Source organism: Mobula hypostoma, chromosome 1, assembly GCF_963921235.1.
Source record: "Mobula hypostoma chromosome 1, sMobHyp1.1, whole genome shotgun sequence".
NCBI lineage: Eukaryota > Metazoa > Chordata > Chondrichthyes > Myliobatiformes > Myliobatidae > Mobula > Mobula hypostoma.
This window is the reverse complement of record NC_086097.1, coordinates 183,396,175-183,416,341: the sequence shown is the minus strand read 5'-3', so window position 1 is coordinate 183,416,341 and position 20,167 is coordinate 183,396,175. Positions and strand designations below refer to the sequence as shown.

General features: G+C 37.8%; 1 protein-coding gene across 13 annotated transcripts in view; it reads right to left on the bottom strand.

Moving 5' to 3' along the window:
- The window catches only part of LOC134353283 (RNA-binding protein 12B-like), a 45,252-nt gene extending 25,753 nt beyond the window's left edge, over positions 1 to 19,499 (bottom strand). Inside the window, exons 1-4 of one of the 13 annotated variants that reach the window (XR_010019582.1) lie at positions 18,992 to 19,499; positions 17,989 to 18,058; positions 17,198 to 17,253; positions 651 to 7,612 (exon numbers count right to left, since the gene is read on the bottom strand). Coding sequence is in view for 8 of the 13 variants with exons in the window: in XM_063061316.1 (XP_062917386.1) it covers positions 13,946 to 16,156 (2,211 nt within the window). In the remaining 5 variants the exon portion in view is untranslated. The other 12 variants (XM_063061316.1, XM_063061335.1, XM_063061322.1 and 9 more) reach the window with 12 other exon arrangements.
- Positions 19,500 to 20,167: the final 668 nt, after the last annotated feature.

Sequence of the window (20,167 nt, the reverse complement as noted above, 5' to 3'; positions counted from 1 at the left end):
AAGATTGAGGGGGGATCTGATTGTAACGTATAAAATCCTAAAGGGATTGGACAGGCTAGATGCAGGAAGATTGTTCCCGATGTTGGGGAAGTCCAGAACGAAGGGTCACAGTTTGAGGATAAAGGGGAAGCCTTTTAGGACCAAGATTAGGAAAAACTTCTTCACACAGAGAGTGGTGAATCTGTGGAATTCTCTGCCACAGGAAACAGTTGAGGCCAGTTCATTGGCTATATTTAAGAGGGAGTTAGATATGGCCCTTGTGGCTACGGGGATCAGGAGGTATGGAGGGAAGGCTGGTGCAGGGTTCTGAGTTGGATGATCAGCCATGATCATAATAAATGGCGGTGCAGGCTCGAAGGGCCGAATGGCCTACTCCTGCACCTATTTTCTATGTTTCGATGTTTCTATCACTATCAGTAATTGCCAGACCTGAATGCCACTGATCTGGCCTCAGCAGATTGCAAATTTCATGGTTCATCCAGGGCTTCCAGTTAGGGAAAATTTACAGCCTCCCAACCAACCACCACAGTCCCTTTGTAGCAAGCCAATGATCCTCTATTCATCTAACAGTTTGTAATACCCTGCCTGCAACAGGTTCACTTTCACCATTGATGTCCAAACGCCCTGCATCTCCATCCTGCACCATAATGGCCTGAGGGCCCGTTGCTTCTTCCTTGAACATAGGCTCAACCAGCCTGTTCTCCACCCGTTAGAACTCATATGCATGTTAAACAACTTATCTCTTAACTCCACTCATATTCCCACAAAGGTTGAAGCTGTGCACCCTTCTGGGCTACATGGAACAATCTTTATTTTAAATTATACCCTATGTCATACTTTACCTTTTTCTTCCTACTCTTGTATAGAACTCCTTTACTTCCCCACTTTCCACCTTAATTTCAGTTCCACATTGTCTAACCAATTCCATTCCTTTCCCATCTTGTTCATTGCATATCAGGTCATGTTATGAACCAGTATCAACTACAAACCCATATACTCCTATTGCTATCTTGTTTACTATGTATCCCACTCCCTTTCCAGTAAAGACTCCATTCCACTCCATCCCTCCACAATTGCTCCAACTCAATTACACTCCATCAGATATTCCCTTGTTCTCTTCACCATCCCCATTCTCTATAGCATAAAATGTGCTTAGCTTCTTACTTCTAGTGCTCATAAAGACCATCAACTTGAATTAAAAACTATGACTCTTTTTACAAATATTTGCTGATGCAAAATACAAGAACTGTTACTTACATTTTGTTTTAATTTCAGATTGCCCATAGTGTTACAATTATGAAATAACAATTCGATTTTTCCAAGAATCAGTGTATAAAAACTTATTCAATTCTTCTTTGATACATTCCTTGGGCAATGCTATTGACAGCTGAAAAGTATTTGTGATAAAAGTAGCAATGTATGTTTTTAAATGAAGGCGAAAAATATCAAATTACTGGCTTCATTTGTGAATTGTAGTCAATTTATGTACTTAATGCCCTTGCACTTCAAAAAAATTAAGAGAAATTCCTATCTCTTAAGAATTCTTTCCAATGGTTTCTCCACCACTGATGTAAGACTCACTGGTATATAATTCCGAAAATTATTCCTACTAGTTTCCTTGAACAAAGGAATAATACGCTGGTCTAATGGTTAGGATTTTGCACTCTCACCACTGTGGCTTAGGTTCGATTCCTGTTTCAGAGAACATTAATTTTAGCAGATAAAGGAAGCAAGGAACAATTAAGGTACTAGAGGACTATAAGAAATGCAAAAGAGCATTTAAGGAGAAAACCAGGAGAGCTAAAAAGGCATGAATGTGCTCTAGCAGATGAATTGAAGGAGAAAACCGTTAAGAGCAAAACGACAGCATGGGGAAAAATTGGTCCTCCTGAAGATCAGTATAGTTATCTATGTATTGATGTGGTAAACTGGATCAGGAAATTTGCAGTTGACACCAAGACTGGGAGCATAGTGGACAGCCAGGAAGGCTATCAAAGCTTGCTGTGGGATCTGGACCAACTGGAAAAATGGCAGATGGAATCCAACGCAGACAAGTGCGAGGTGTTGCACTTTGGGAGGACAAACCAGGGTAGGGCTTGCATGGCGAGTGGTAGGAAACTGAGAAATCTGGGAATATAGATGTATAATTCCTTAAAAGTGCATCACAGGTAGATAGGGCGGTAAAGAGAAGTTAGCCTTCATAACTAGGTATATCAGCTGAGTGAGATTTTACGTTCAAGTTGTATAAGACACTGCTAAGACCCAGTTGGTGAATTGTGTGCAGTTCTGGTCACCTACCTACAGGAAACATATAGTAAGGTCTAAAGAGTGCAGAGAAATTTTACAAGGATGCTGCCGGGACTTGATTTATAGGGAAAGGTTGAATAGGTTAGGACTTTATTCCAAGGAGTGCAAGAGAAAGAGTTGAGATTTGATAGAGGTTAAGTAAAATGATGAGGGGTATAGATAGGGTAAACACAAGTATACTTTTTCCACTGAGGTTGGGTGAGTCTACAACCTGAGGTCATAGGTTAAGGATGAAAGTTTAAATATTTAATAGGAACGTGAGGGAGAACATTTTCACTCGAGAGTAGTGGCAGATGCAGGTTCAAATTCGATTTCAATTCCTCAAAAAAATTTGAAAGAGTAGATGGATGGGAGGAGTATGGAGAGCTATAGCACAGGTGCAAATCAATGGGACTGAGCAGAATCAGACTTTGGCACCGGCTAGTAAGGCTGAAAGGCCTGTTACTGTGCCGTTGTGTTCTATGACTGTATTTGCCACCCTCCAATCTTCTGGTCTTCTCCTATAGTCAGGGAGAATGCAAAGATCATCACCAATAGCAATCTCTTCACTTGCCTCATGTAGTAACCTGGACTACATCCCATCTGGTCCTGGAGACTTATCCATCCTAATGTTTTTCAAAAACTTCAGCACATCCTCTTTCTAACATTGACATGTTCCAGCATATCAGCTTTACACTGCCTTTTACGCTTCGAAGTTCCTGACTAATTTCATAATTCACCCTCACCAAATAATTTCTCACACCATCTGATTAAGGTGAGGGAATTGTGGTCAATAAAATTTGCAGTCTACAGAAATCTTTCAAAGATTTGGTTTCTATCAGTATTTTTACCCGTGGCAATTATGATGCCTTCTCAATCAGCATTTTCACCAGTTCAATCATTAATTTTACTAAGTCCAAAACCTGACTCTCAACTCTCTCTCTAATGTACTTATATAAATAGCTGGCAAAGTTATGAACACAGCTACCGTGAAAGAATTGAAGCAATTTTATTCACTGTTGTTTATCATTTATCAATCATATAATGGAAAACAAATGTAGATGTTTAATTTCAAACATTTCTGAATTTCTTTATTAATATTGATTGATGACCTGTAATGTGTCTGGAGATCTAGTGCAGCCATTTTAAACAATGAATAAGCCAGCAAAACATTCTGTGGATACCATCAGATATAGCACCGGTTTTCTATATTGGCAACTTCCAGAGTATATGGTATCAATCACATAGAGATTGTATGCCTACAAAATGGAAATGCATTTCAGTATTCCATGTTCACAGCCTCAGATCAGAATGTTTTTCAGGATAATGGTTATTAAAAATAAACTTAAAGTGACAATGAGTTTATCAAAAAATTGTAGGAACTGCAAACATTTTGGGGGAGAAATAAGTCTTCACACTCTTGATTTCAATATATTAAAACAATAGATTACTGTAATAATTCTAACTATTCATTTTAATCTAAAATTAAAACTCAAAACTACTGTGTGGCTTTAAGCAGTAAGAAGGTACATGTAACAATGCATTTTTGAATTGTTGCCTGTGATGTTTGAGCAAAAGTTCACATTCAACAGGTGTAACCATGATGAGCAGTTTGAGGTTCAACTCCCCAGATATCTGAAAGATAATGACAGCCAACAAATATTTTATTGAATTCTGTTACTCAACGTGGAGCTTGTAACAGATTCTGGTAACCAATACCTAAAATAATGCTTAGTGAATGGGAATAGTTACAAATACAGTATAAAGAGGATCACTTCCTAATTTACCAAGTTCTGATCTCATATACAGCAATTAAAATCAAGATAGTCTTTTAAATACAATGTCAGTGTTCTATTTCAAAACTGAGCAGGTTAAGGCTTGTCCCATTAACTGATGTCAACCTTGGGAGAGGTAAACCATGCTATAGGAGACTGTCCAGCCTCTATATCTGTGCCAACATTTCAACTATAATAATCTTAAACTAATAAGCAATACACGCTTCCTCAAGTCTTGAATAAACCAACTCTTAAAAAATTACACTTTACTCATGTAATCCATTCCATCTATAAATCCACATAGTTGTTAATCAACTTCTTTTACCCCAAGTCCCTCTCCAAGAGTCAAATTTTGTTCCCAAATGTCAACTACATTAATTAAATTGTCAGCCCAACTGGCTACCCTACACGAGCCTTTCTGTTCTTATAAAACTTTCCATTTCAGAAACTTGTCTCTTTCACATTCAATGCAGAGACCCCATGGTTACAACTGCAACACCACACAATATGTCTAAATTTCATATAGATACAATTTTCCCAGTGCCTTTTACTATCAATCAGCTCATAGATTTCCCCTCTTATGGTTCATAAATGTCCTTATAGCCCTAACAGAATGGAAACCTTCAACTACATCAAGGAACAGCGATAAAACGCACATATTGTAGAGGTACAAAGTCCATTTTAAACTCCAGGGAACTAGATTTTGGAATGGTTGCGGAGGACTGAAAACTGCAAGTGTCACTCCACAAGGAGGGAGGGATAGAGGGAAAAAAAAGGAAATTATAGGCCAGTTAGCCTGACTTCAGTGGTTGGTAAGACGTTGGAGTCCATTACTAAGGATGAGGTTTCAGGGTACTTGGAAGCACTTGACAAAATAGGCCAAAATCAATATGGTTTCATTAAAGGGAAATCTTGCCTGACAAATCTTTTGGAATTCAGGAAATAACAGGCAAGATAGACAAAGGAGAGTTAGTGAATGTTGTTTACTTGGATTCTCAGAAGACAAGGCACCACAATGAGGCTGTGTAACAAGACCCCATGGTATTACAGGAAACATACTGCATGGACGGAAGATTGGCAGACTGACAGGCAGAGTGGGAGTGAAGCAGGCCTTCCATAGTTGGCTGCCAGTGACTAATTGTGCTCTGCAGAGGTTTCACATTATATGTCAATGATTTGGATGGCAGAATTGAAACCTAGTTTTGTGGCCAATTTTGCAGATGATTCAAAGATAGGTGGAGGGACAGACAGTGTTGAAGGATCTAGTCAGATTGGAAGAATAGGCAAAGTAGCATTATCGTGGTCATGCACCTTGGTAGAAGGAATAAAGTTGAGGACTATTTTTTTTAAAAATCAGAGATATGAAGGACTTGGAAGTCTTCATGTAGGATTCCCTAAAAGCTTGAGTCAGTGGTAAGGAAAGAAAATGCAATGTTGACATTCATTTCAAGAGAACTAGAATATAAAAACAAAGATGTTATGGGAAGCTTTAGAAGGCATTTCTCAGATTGCACTTGGGAGTATTGAGAGCAGTTTTGGGCCCCTTATTTAAGAAAAGATGTGCTGGCATTAGAGAGCATCCAGAAGAGGTTTATGTTTAGGATTCCAGGAATGAAAACATTAACATGAAGAGTGTTTGATGGTTCTGGGCCTACTCGCTGGAGGCCAGAAGAATGAGGATAGAGTCATACAGAAGTACAGCATGGAGACAACCTTTCGGCACATCTAGTCCATGCCAGAACCATTTAAAGTGCCTAGACCCAACGGCCTCCACTAGGACTACTGCCCTCCATATCCCTGCGATTTACCTATCCAAACTTCCTTTAAACGTTGAAATCAAGCCCGCATGGACCACTTGTGCTGGCAGCTGATTTCACTCTCACAGCCTTCTGAGTAAAATAGTTCCCTTTAAACTTCTCACTTTTCACCCTTAAACCACGTCGTCTACTTGTAATCCCACCCAACCTCATTGGAAAAAACTTGATTCCATTTACCCTACCTATACCCCTCATAATTCTGAATACCTCTATCAAATCTCCTCTCAATCTTCTATGTTCTGACGAACACAGTCCCAACCTATTCCATCTTTCCTAATAGGTTGGTCCTACGGAAGTGCAAAACTTTGCACTTGTCTGCATTACATCCCATCTGCCATTTTTAGCCCATTTTTCTGGTTGATGCAGATCCCTCTGCAAGTCATGATAGCCTTCCTCACTGTCCATTACACCCTCAAAACTTGGTGTCATCTGCAAATTTGCTGATCCAGTTAACCACTTTATCATCCAGGTCATTGATATAGATGACAAACAACAAGCAACCCAGCACCGATCCCAGCAGCACACCAGCAGTCAGAGACGCAACCTTCTACCATCATTCTCTGGCTTCTCCCACAAAGCCGATGTCTAATCCAATTTACTACCTCATCCTGAAAGCCAAGTGACTGAACTTTCTTGAGCAGTCTCCCAGGCTGAAACTTGTCAAATGCCTTACCCAAGTCCATGAAGGCAAGGCAGTGGATGTTGTCTTCATCTATTTTCCTGGCAACTTCCTCAAAAAACTCCAAGATTGGTTAGACATGACCTACCACACATGAAGCCATGCTGACTACCCTTCATCAGTCCATGCCTATCCAAATACATATATCCAGTCCCACAGAATACCTTCCAATAACTTACCCACCACCAATGTCAGACTCATTCTCATGTCAGATCTCATTGAAACCTATCGAATATTGAAAGGCCGAGATAAGAGTGGATGTTTCCTATAGAGGGAGAGTCTACAACCAGAGGCCATAGCTTCAGGATAGAGGGATGTCCATTTAAAACAGAGATGAGGATATATTTCTTTAGCTAAAGGATGTTGAATCTGTGGAATTTCAGAATTGTATATTTTGATAATAAATGAACCTATTATTTCACTGCCACGGATGGCTGTGAAGACCAAGTCACTGAATAAATTCAAAGCGGAGGTCAATAAGCTTTTGGTTAGTCAGGGTGTCAAAGGTTATGGGAAGAAGGTAGGATAATGTGGTTGAGTGATAATAAATTAGCCATGATGGAATAGCAGAGCACTTGATGGACTGAACAGCCAAATTCTGCTCCTCTGTCTTATAAAACATATGGCTTATAATTAAGTTCGTATCACATTATGCCCATCTGTGATGTGCGCACATTCAACGGTGAGCAAGTGTAAAATTTAAATATTACAGTTTAAAAAAAACTTGCTTAATGGGTGTTTCTGTTCTGCCATACTCAGCGATATCCACAGAATTATCTGAGGAGATTTTTCACCTTTTTTTTCCACACTTAAGTAAATTTCTGCATTTTTAAAAGAATGGTTAATGAAGTTATTCCAAGTTTCACTGGTATAAACAGTTCCAATTTTTTTTAAAGGATGGACAATATTCAATCTTAGATCATCAACTAAATAATGGAATACCCTGCCGGTTTGTCAAAACAATAACAAGATAAATCAAATCTTCTGTTCTTATGATCCCCAGCCACCCATTGGGAAGAGTAAACCATCCATCCAGAAATATCCAGAAGAGATGCCTGTAACAGAACAATGACCAATTGTGAACAAAAAGTAAAGCAACTTCTCCTTTTTAGTTTCATAAAATGGGTCCAAGAACATAAATTCTAAGAATATTTCTTACTGGAATGCAGAACTACTTCTAATTTCACCAAGTAAAACAACCATATTTTAAGAGACGTGGTCTTCACCCAAATTTATTCTGAGAACTTTGATTTTATTACAAATCAGCTTCAGAGTTACAAGGCCTTTTCCACCCACAAGCCAGGGACAGCACCACACACAAATTTTGCACAAAATGTTCAGATGTGAGGTAAGCTAATTTTCAAGTCAGCACAATTTATCTCACATTTGAGTGGAAGGGAAAATTTTTCTTCTACAAATTATTTTAGTTCTGCAAAAACATGCTTAATATTCAAGAAATTTGTCAATATATTTGTTATTTACTAGATCAGAAACTGACATGCCATTTATCCAGTCTACATATCCTTTGACAGATGTGCACACAAGGCACCTTTTTATTACTTTTAATCCGCATTGATTTGCATCAAGAAAGTGGTAACAAACAAACGCAAACTGAGTGTTCGTACTGGATAACAGAGACGATTTAATGCAGACATGATCAAAGTTGATTTTTATATGCTATGTTATAAGTCATACTACTAGCCCATATTATTCACTTGAACTAGGTCACTGACAGTAACTATCCTGTGAAATTCTAAGCATTCTGTAAAATTCTAGACAAAATTTTGAAATAAATTGTCTGTTAAGTCCATCTGCCTACAAAATACATGAAGGAAAATAATTATATTTGTGCACTTTATTAGGGTGTATAAGGTCCACTATCCAAAGACCCAAAAAGTCCTGCCAGTAGTGATTGATTCACTTGTACTTCTTCCAATCAAGTATACTACTCTCAGTATTGACAATGTGGTCTTTTCTACATTGAAGAAACCAAAACACGATCAGGTGATCACTTTCTGCAAAGTAGCCAAGTTCTGGCGATAAGGATGACAATAACATTTCCTGCTGCCTTCTATTTTAATTCTCAACCCCAATCCCACTCTAATCTCTAAATGGCCTCTTGCTATCTCAAGACCTGATACAAGCTTTTGGAACAGCACCTCAATCTCCCTACAGTAAATGTTAAATTTTCCAAGTTTCAAAACACATTTTCATTCTTTATATCAGAACAAGCCATTTCTACTGCAAGTCAAAAATGTGATTTTGACTCAATTTTACCCTCTTTCTTTCTAGAGCAAATATATAACACAGCTGATATCTGCAACACCTTAGATTGTTGCATTAGCACCCTCCAAATGCACATCTGTCCCAACTAATAGAACTCCTCCACCTATCCCAAAGCCTACCAATGCATCACCCTCTTACAGATAACCCTTTTGTCCCACCTCTTCTCTACAATTTAAAACTGACTTGTTTTTCTCTCTCTGTGCCAACATGTCTCTGTTTTCCCACAGACAGTGCCAGACCTGAGTTTTTCCAATCTATGGTATCTTGTCAGATTTTATTTCAGTGTAAACCTGTTCACTCATTTATATGAAATAATTACTCATTGCAGAATAAATTGTTTTACCTTATTTATTTAGCCACCAGGGAATGATATTACTACATTTTATATACTTGCACTATCCAATTTACCTGTGATTATACTGCCCTTTGTATTGATGATAGCTAATGGATGATGAATGCTATTGCACAAATTATTACACACCAACAGGTGGATTCACAAAGAGCACATTGTGGGTCAGGTGATGACTAATCCCATAGAATTCAAGACCCATGAAAGTGACCTTCACAGTTGATGTAAATATAATCACAAGCTTAATGTTTTTAAAGATAAATGTTGGCTGTAAACTTTCAGTATAAAAGAATCACAATTATTCACCAGTGGAGTACTTCCCAATTTATGAATTATCAAAACAGTGATAAAAGCATCTTTTTTCATCTGGATATTGGAACAAAGTATGCTCCAAGTCTGACAAAATTTACCATCAGAGATCAAACTAAAAGGTTGTTCTAACTGAACTCTATTCATCAATGTGAATTTTATCAAAACCACCAAGGTTTAAGTACAGTATTTTTACATGCTGTACAAATCTCATTAAACCACATAAAAATGTTAAGTGGATCTTGACTATTTTTAAGTCATTGAACATTATTTACAAAGTTACTTTACAATTTAAAGAGGCTTGAGTGTTCAAAAAAGTAACTTTTGAAAAATGTCTGATTATTAAAAAAAGTGAGTAATTGTACAAGTCCCTTTAAAAATACATTAAATGTAACGGCACAATGTTGCAAGAAAATGGCATGAGGTTTGGGAATTCCCTCAAAATACTGACCAACCTTTATCAGCATTTTTCCATATAACAATTACAGCACGGAAACAGGCCATCTCCAGATATACTTCGTAAATGTCTCCTCATGGACTTTACTGGCAGACTGTTAAATTTTGCAGCTCTCTAGCACTTACACTAAGCAATCTACCTGCAGATGCTGTGCCAGTTTAGATCTCCATGGATATGAAATAAAGTTTTTGTTTTGTTTAAAGTGCAATTCAGATCTTATCAAAAACTTGTGCACCTCATTTTTAATTTTGACTTCTGAATATCTGAACATGGCACTTGTGCTGGCACTGGAGAGGGTCCAGAGGAGGTTCCCAAGACTGATCCCGGGAATGAAAGGATTAACATATGAAGAGCGTTTGATGGCTCTGGGCGGGTACTCACCAGAGTTTAGAAGAAAGAAAGTGGATCTTATTGCAACCCATCGGATACTGGAAGGCTGAGGCAGAGTGGATGTGGAGAGGATTCTAGGATAGTGGGGGATTCTAGGACCAAAGATAACATCCTCGGAACAGAAGGATATCCCTTTAGAACAGAGATAAGGAGGAATTTCTTTACCCAGAGGACAGTGAATCTGTGGAATTCATTGGTTAAGTCTTTGGGTATATTTGAAGTGGAAGTTGATAGGTTCTTGATTAGTCAGGACATCAAAAGTTATCGGGAGAAGGAAGAATAGGGTTGAGAGGCTAATAAATCTTTCATGATGGAATAACAGAACAGACTCGATGGGTCAAATGGCCGAATTGTATTCCTATATCTTGTCATTATTATCTTACGATCAACATTTTTCTAAGTCTGTCTGATGCCAAGCCAAAGTCGTCATTAAAGAAAAATGTCCATCAAGTAGAATTTGGCCCTACTCTCTTGAATAGGTGGAAGAGTGGGAAAAAGAGGGGCTGGGACAATTCAGTACACTGTCAAGTTTCTTCTCCAATTTAATAAATGCAATTAAATACAAGCAAGTAAATGCCAAAGATGTGTAAAGACTTGAATCCAAAATGAATGAAATGACAATGGTGTGTCTTATAAAAAATAACTGTGGTGCTGCAAAACGAAGAATAATTAAAAAGGACCTCTGAAAATTAATAAAACTCATTTACTGCACACAGAATTAAATCCTTAAAAAAATTTTCTATAAAAAATCTCTGATTTTCTATTTTACACCTTTTCTATCAAACCAGCAACTATATGGACCTAGATATTTATAATTTTCATTGCCTTGCATAGCAAAACAGGTAGATCCATTTCACTTAAGAATATAGATGACTACACAAAAAGCAACATTTTATTTTCAGTTTTGCCAAAGGGAGGTTACAGGACTACCCACATGCAAGCTTTAAAAAACGTGTCATTTTCTGAACCAGGCAATCTCTAGATTGGGTCAAAGCTCTGAAACTCTGCTACGTTTAGGACGAACCTAGTGTTGGTCACATGCACAAAATAATGAAATGAAGAGGCTAGAGTTCATCTATGACTAACATGCAAAGTCGAAACATAGCTGGTATTTGCAACACCACCTACAAGAAATCAAGTAGATAGTAACTCTCATAGAATCCAGGTAACCACCAACATTATCCACCAGAAATTACAACTGCATGATCATTCTCTGCTTCTATCATTACAGCAGCCAAAGCCCTGACAACATTCCAGCTACAGTATCGCAGACATTAACTTCAGAACAAGCTAAACTCCCGGTTAAACTGTTTCATAAAGCAGTAACACCATTGTTCACCAACAATTTATAAAATCTAGGTCCATGTGAGCATTCCTCAAACCTTGCCACCAAAGCTGGTTGCATTTAACGTAGCCAATCACATCAATTTACTCCCATTTTCTGAGGGTTGGAAATAGTGCAAGGCCACAACAACCTAATAGCCTGCTCACCAATCATAATTTGGGTTCTGTAAGATAACTAAGTTTAAAACCATATTAGAACCTTAGTCAAAATACAAATGCAAGAACAAAATTTCTGAAGCAGACTTGTGATTATTCACTTGATTCTGGTTCTTTGATGTTACAGTTGGCCTCGAAGAGAATACGACTCGGGGAAAACTTCTAGAGGCTAGTGTCATACCTTATATAAATAAAAGTAGTTGTTTTAAAGTGAGTATCAGGACCAGGATATTGCTACATGAGGCAATCAAGGCAAATATTCTCAATAGGAAATATGAGGTCAGTAATAAATGCCAGCCTTCCCAGGAAGGGCAATTCCAAGATTACTGAACACAAAACCAAGTTTATTTCAAAACAACTTACGAAAGAAAGGCTATTTGTATCTCAAAAGTGTTCACTTGCCATTCACTCACACTCTCTGAAGCAAACAGATAGATACTCTGAGAAAACACAGTGCTTACAATTTATAAAGTACAAATAAATATCACCTATTATTTTTACATGACATAACAGGAAGATGACAAATATAATTCACCTAAATTATTTGAATTTATTTTGCTGTATTTGCATCAATGCCGATCGTCTGTAAAATAGTATTTTCAGAGTTGTGAAGTCAGTAATTTTCCAGCTAGTTTTTACTGCTGGCATCACATTAAAAAAAACACCTAAGTAACTAGCATGATCCTGTGCTTCATAACTTGAATATTCTCGCCTAGCAAGAAATGTTTGTTTGCTCACTTCACATCTAACAAAAAGCTGCTTCAAAAGAACCTATTTCATTCAAATAAACCTACCAGAAAATGCATACCACATATTAGCTGATCCATCTAGTATCCAATGAAATTAGATTGGGAAAAATGTATAGAATAAGTGCAAATAGAAAATACAACTTTTGCAGGATCTTTAAAACATGAAATATGGTTAAGTGTGTTCTTAAAATATAAAAACCACAAGAAACTTACTATGAAATTCGCTACCTTAACCCGACACAACACAAGATGTTTGAGTAAACACAAATCCAGTAAGATATTCAAGATTTTTAATTGAAACTTAAACAAGCCTACAAATGCAAAAATTAAATTCCTGCTGTCTTTCTTGACAAGAATCACACTGTACAAATTCATATAATTAGAGGGAATAACTTTGAAACATGTATTAATTCGGTTTTTTAGGTATGGAACTGCACTACCTTACTCCACAACCTTAAACAAACACTTGTAAGTAACTTCCTATGCTGCTAAACAAATAATGTTTAGGGACCAGTTTTCATATTTTTTCACTAACAAGACACCCTTATTTGGCAAGAGACTGAATAAAATACACACTTATATGCTTGACCAATAAGCTATATCTTATTCAAAAAGCAAGTCATTTATATATTCCTTCAATATACAAGGGGAAAATAGAATCTTTTTTTTGTAGTGGTTTCAAATAAACTAATTCTTAGTGATCTAATTGATCATTTTTATACCAGCTGACCTGGTCTCCATTTTGTTGATTGACACAATGCACATATGCTTTTAAGTCAATTAATGAAATTACGCATTAATATTAAGGGCATGGTTAGAATAAAATTTGGTCAGTACATGTCCACCTCAGAACCACTTACCCTCCTTAAATAAAACCAGGGTAAGCAGAAAACAAAATCGAAGGTTTAAAAAAGTTACACAGTATTGTTCAGGATGGAGTTTAAAAGATTTCACTCAATCATCCTTTTACAGTGAAAAATAAAACTGATGCAGAATTTCTGCATGCTAAACTACTCACGTTTACTTCCAAACCATCTATATGACAACAGCATTTAACTTTCAAACCCCATCAAATCAAAGGAACTGAACATTAGAATATAATCTTGTAAACTATAGCAATCAAGACAAAATATAATATACCCCAAAGTAGTTAAACCAGAACCAACTATTTTCTGGTAACTCCTGAAACAAAGACCAACTTCAACACGAATCATATTTGCCTGAAAGTTACAAATGATAGCAACTCATTAAGTTATTCATTCAGTGGAACCAACGGCCAGACAGTATCTGCATTTTACTTCAGAGAATCTAAAATCTGTTCATTAAAAAACGTCAGGTTCCACTAAACTTATAGCAAGGTTAGTTTGACATTCCTTTGTCCAATTGGCTTTTCATTCAGTTCTCGAACAGCAGCCACCGCTTCATCAACTGTTTCAAATGCAATAACAGCATCACCAGCAGGTAAACCCTTCTCATTGTACCGTACGGTGACAGAATCAGGAATAACACGATAGCCATAGAAGAAATCCAGTATTTCATTAACCGAGATTTTGAAAGGGAGGTTAAAAGCCTTCACAAGAGCATTGCCACTGGACATTCTCATATTACTTTGACAGCCTGAATCAAATCCAGATCCAAATCCACCTCCAGTGTAGCCTCCAGAAGTGTCATTTCTCATGTCGAATCCTCTGTAAAATTCTTCTTCTTGGCTATATCTTGGTCTTTGCATGGAGGGCACAGAACCCAAACCACTGGAAGGTTCGAAAGGCTCAGATGATTCATGCATATCAAGAGACAAAGAATGATCACCACCACTACTATAAGAACCAAAATAGTCCCACTCCTTCTGGCTTTTGGTTCTTTCATGCACAGAACCAACACCAAGTTCAAATATCTCTTGTGAAGAAATTGGCTTTAGCAAAACTTCTCTTCCTCCAAGCTTTTTACCATATAAGCACTCAGCCCTTAGTACTTCATCCTCAGACTTGAACTTGACCACAGCCTCCCCTAATCCAATGCCATTACTATCAACAAGTATATGGATTCCATAATCAGCCACACCAAAACCTTCAAAAAATTTACGAATCTCAGATTTGGAGACATCAAAAGGAAGGTTACGGGCATAAATGTACAATCTTGATGAGGAATAAGCCTCTTCTCTTGACAGGGACCTTTTATCTTCAATGTTAAAAGCTGACCTTTCTCTTGATCTTTGCTTCTTGACATGGTCCATAAAGTCCAACATGCCTTTCTTAGAGATGGGATAAACATAAACTGCACGGTTTCTGATACATTCTTTATGATACCTTAGAGCTTTCCGATGCTCAACAGCACTTTTAAACTTCACAAAGCCTTCCTTGGTACTTTTACGATCAAGATCATATAGAAGATAAATTTGATCATCTGCAATGTTCAAATCCTCAAAGAAATTTTGCACATCTCTTTTGGAAATACCATAGGGCATATTTTTTAGTTGCACATAAAAATTTTGATCGTAAGGAGAACGAGATCGTGATCTGCGCCTTCGTGGTGATCTTGATCGTCTTCGGGAATGATATTTTTCTTCGCGAGGAGGGGACTGACCTCTATTTCCTTGGTTTATATCAGAATGAGTATCTTCTACAAATAAATCATTTCCTTCAGAAAGCCATTCTGCTTCTGTAGCTCGAAAGACCTGAACAAATCTTTGCCCCATGTATTGTTTGTGACGTTTTAATCCTTCTGTTGCATCCCAAGCACTGGCGAATCGAACTAAACCCTCTCCGTTACTTAGGCCCCAATAATCCTTCATTAGACGAACTGATTCAATTTGTAAGTCATGGAAGAATTCTCTTACTTGCTGCTCCCTTACAGAATAGGGCATACTTTTCAGACGTAAATAAAGATGATCAGAATTAAAAGATGCTCTTGGTTCTCTTAATTGACTGTAAATTGAATCAGCAGAGGGATCCACTGAAGTAGAGCCATTAAATTTATCAGAACTACCTCCCAATCCTCTGGAAGTCATGCCAAATAATGTAGACATAGAGTGAGCTGGACCAACTGCAAGATTCTGTGAAGATAATGCCATGGTGGACACAGTACCACTCATCATGGGATCCATGCGAGAGCCATAGTTGTCCATATCAGAATTTCCAATATCACTGGGATGAAATGAACCTCTATTGACTCCTTGCTGCATAGCCGAAACCAAGTTCACAGCTAGTGTAGAAGATATGTTACCTAACCCACTTGTGCCAGTATTGTTCAATCCCAACCTTCCAGAGTTGGTCACATCACCAGTGCGTGTATATTGCTTACGACTCATTTCAATTATATTCTGCATTTCAATTCTGCTACTTAGTGTTAGCTTTACTCTGTTCCCTTTGAGAATTTCACCCGACCGCATCAGGGCAAGCCGAGCATCTTCATCCGTGGCAAACACAATGAATGCCTCTCCCAGTTCACCACCAATAATATGCACCCCTCCATCAGGAATGGTTAATCTAGAGAAGAAGTGACGAATATCCAAGGTTCCTGCAGAAACTGGGAGCCCCTGCAAGCGGATAACCACAGCCATGCTGAGCTTGATCAATAGAAAAAGTCACCTGCAAGCAAGAAAGGCACACAGGATGACGTCAAATTATTTCAAAAGTTTCTGGGTACTTCATTAAATAATAAGTGAGAAATGCGCAAACAAAATGAAGCAAATTCTTCTTACTCTGCACAATAATTTTTAACATAAGATATCAAGTTTAAAAAAAGGCAAATTTCAAGAACCCTCAACTCATTAACCAAGACCAAATGGAGTTACATTCGAAAATTCGGAAGATAACTACTCTGCCACATCAATGCAACACTAGGCCTGAAGAACAGCTGAAATTCTATTTAATATGAGAAAAGCTAAACTGTAGTTTACTAGTATCAAGTGGAATGAAATTCATGGTGAATAGCAAATGTGTAACTACCCAGTCACATCCAGTTTACTTCTACTCTACTCTTCTTTCCCCAATGAGTAAAAGACCCATTTCTTAAAAAACAAATAAAATTCTACAAAAATGACCATAATTTATCAACTTCTTCCTTAGGCTCCTGTTAAGAATGTACAGAATATCAAATCTTTTCTTCATCTCTTAACCAATTAACATTCTGCTAACACTAGGTGCAATATTACTTTTCTCAAACAGTAACCTGGTTTGCTTACTCTAGGTGATCAAATAAAAATTAGATGTAAAATACCATGAAAGAGCAAGCAGTTCCACAACCATGCCAATTTCAATCTACTTTAATAATTACAGGCAATGAAAAAATTCAGAAAGTAGGTAGCAATCCAGCAAACATCTTGAGAAATAATTTATTAGACTGTGATGATGATCCTCACATTTTTCACAATAGTGAGAACATCAGGTACCACGGATTGCACTTTACATCAATTCGGAGGCAAGTTCAGACGACAACACGCATACCAAATTCCCACTTAAAGAATGCAACATTTTATAAAACCTAAATCCCATTTCTTAAATTAAGTTTATGATTTTCAGAAGATTATTTTTGTCCATAATACTCTGAATGAAAAGGTCTTAACTATTTATTCAAGTTCTGAATTGTTATTTTTATTAACCTGCAATAAAAAGATCCAATACCGACTCAAATGGTACGTTTTCTAACATCAGAGAACTGCAAAAGAAAAACAGCATCACTGGGATTAAGGATCATTAGAATACACTTCTAAATTGAAGTTAAAATAACTGAAATAGGCTGGAAAAGTTTATAAATTGTAATACCAATTTCAATATTACTTTATATTTTTGCACAATTGAAAAAAACAATAACGCAGAATATACTTAGAATCCTAGACTACATTGATATAACCAGAAATAGTAATTCAACTAAATACTTGCATTAAAACAAGAATAAGTTCAACACTTATCAAAGTTGCTGGTGAACGCAGCAGGCCAGGCAGCATCTGTAGGAAGAGGTGCAGTCAGTGACGAAGGGTCTTGGCCTGAAACGTCGACTGCACCTCTTCCTACAGATGCTGCCTGGCCTGCTGCTTTCACCAGCAACTTTGATGTGTGTTGCTTGAATTTCCAGCATCTGCAGAATTCCTGTTGTTTAAGTTCAACACTTGCTGACAGACATTTATCATTTTTCTAGTCAACAAGAACTGACCATCCGCTGAATAAGTACTCAAGGCAAAAAAGGAAACAAGAGCTCTGTAACAGAAGCTCCAGTTTCAAAATAACAAATTCATAAGGAAAGTAATTTTTTTGTTCCAGATTTCCTTACTGTATAAATAGAAAGTGTTCATTGAAAAATTCTCTGAAGAATTTATGTAACAATAACAAATGCAATGTATTAAACCAGTCAGGATGGTACTTTAAAATCAACCCCCTTCTCCAAAACACTTACCACCAAAGAGAAGTTGCCTTTGAGAAACAGAAGACACCAAGACAAGCGTCTTAAAGCGAACTTTTATAGACTGCAAGAAAATAATTGACAAATGTCAAACCTGTAACAATAAGAATAGGAAGCAGGCTAACTTTGGGATTCTCAAATACCAAGACCACCTAACAATTTTCATCAATTAGCAACATTTTTATAAACTTATTTTTATGCACATTAAAACATCAAAAACAATTTAAAAATTGAAATGTACCTAGACTGACAGAACCAATAAAAAGTCTGTCATGTTACTCTCAAAAGAAAGATGCATTTCCAGATTCTTATTTCTTAGCCAATGTGGTATATTTATTACTTTGTTAAGAAGTATACTTTCCTTCCACACAAAACAGCTTAAGAAAATTAAAGAACACACATCTCTCTCCTCTGTTGTGGCCAACACTTAACATCATCTCTCTTCAGAAGAGTTACAACATCAAACATCGAAGTACACTTGGCCCAGCTCATTTGAAAACCAATATCCAAGGGAAAATCAGATAGAAAGTTGGAGTAATTTACATTGATATTGCAACCTTTAAGACTTGCTGTCACAAATCATTTACAGAAGCTTCCTGAAACAAATTTGATAACAAACTATCCCAGGAGCGGTTGGACAATTGACCAAAAGCCTGGGACGTACCTTTGCTGACAATTCAAAATTCATACAGTGAATTTAGTTCCAAATGATTTAATCCCGTTCTATTTTCAGTTCTGTTCTGTTACTGGAAATCAAACTGCCAGGTGTCGAATATAAGTTAAGAATTTCTCTTCCTTTAAATGCACGCTACTTTAATTTGGTTAAAAAACCGCAAGAGAACCCACACGAATAACTATTTTAATTGTGGTAAGTAACAAGTGATTTATCTAAATGGTCATTGTTCTTCATCTAAAACATCAATTACTTCTTTTATTTTTCCTACTCAAACTCATTACAATTTCTTGTCATTATGAAAAAAAACTGAGCCTCACACACTTGTAGTAAGTACAACGATCAATAGAAGCGAAGGGTCAGACAGACATCGGGGTTGCGGGGGGGGGGGGTATGGACATTTTAACAATAAAACATCCTGAACTCGTGCATCATAAAACTCCGCGGTGATCGTCACTGAACCAGATGGAAATGAGGAGGTGGAAGAATGAACAACCAAGAGAGCCGATGGCGGTGGCGGCGGCGGCGATCGCTGCAGTTCCAACCCACAGTCCGGCCTTCGCCGTCATGCGACTTGGACGGCTCCTGCCGAGGCCTCCACCCCCAACCCCTCTTCACTAGAGCCGGATCACCACCTCGGCACCGACGTTTACTCTCACATCTCCCGCGGCCTGAATACCGCCTCTGTGAGGAAGAACGGGACGGGCAACGGAGAAGTTTGTGGGCAAACCTAATCCATACCCACCCGCCCGCCTAGTTGTTGCAGATACGACCTGCGACACGATGGCGCTCCGTAACACAGGAAGAGCTCGGCGGGTCCTACAGCTTTGCACATCCAATAAATTATTTATTTTAAAGGTTAACTGAATCCTAAAATTTTGCAACGGATTTTTAACATCTACAATAAAATAATATTGAAAATCTCCGGAAATTCCGTGTAAAATTAGTTTATTAGATTTAGTGAAAGGTTGCAGAATCGGCGCTTTCTAGGACTTTCCGGTGCACGGGGATTGTGGGATAGCAGGCGGTTGCTGGGTCGGAGCATGGAGGCTGCTGCCCGGTCTTTACTGTTGGCTGCCGTGGCGCTTTTCCAGTCACCCATGGGCTTCGATAGCTTTTCGCTGCCTTTTCAAACAGTTGAGAATTGCACAAAGAAGCAGTGGTATGACATTTCCCAGATGGCCTGTACACAATGTGGTCCCTATCAACAGACAAGTAGTGATGGTGGGTGAAAACGTCTGTTAGTGCAGTTTCTGGTCGGGACAGAGATTCGATCCCGTGCGACTGGTCTAATGAGAGAGTCCATTAAAAAAAAATTGCTGGAGATTCCGATGCTCTGGCTCTGATGAAGACTAATGGATCTGACACGTACACATTCACAGCTGCTACCTGACCTATTGCGTATTTACAGTTTTTATTTCAGATTTTGGATACTGTACCTACATAGAAAACCTACAGCACAGTACAGGCCCTTCGGCGCACAATGCTGTGCCAAACATG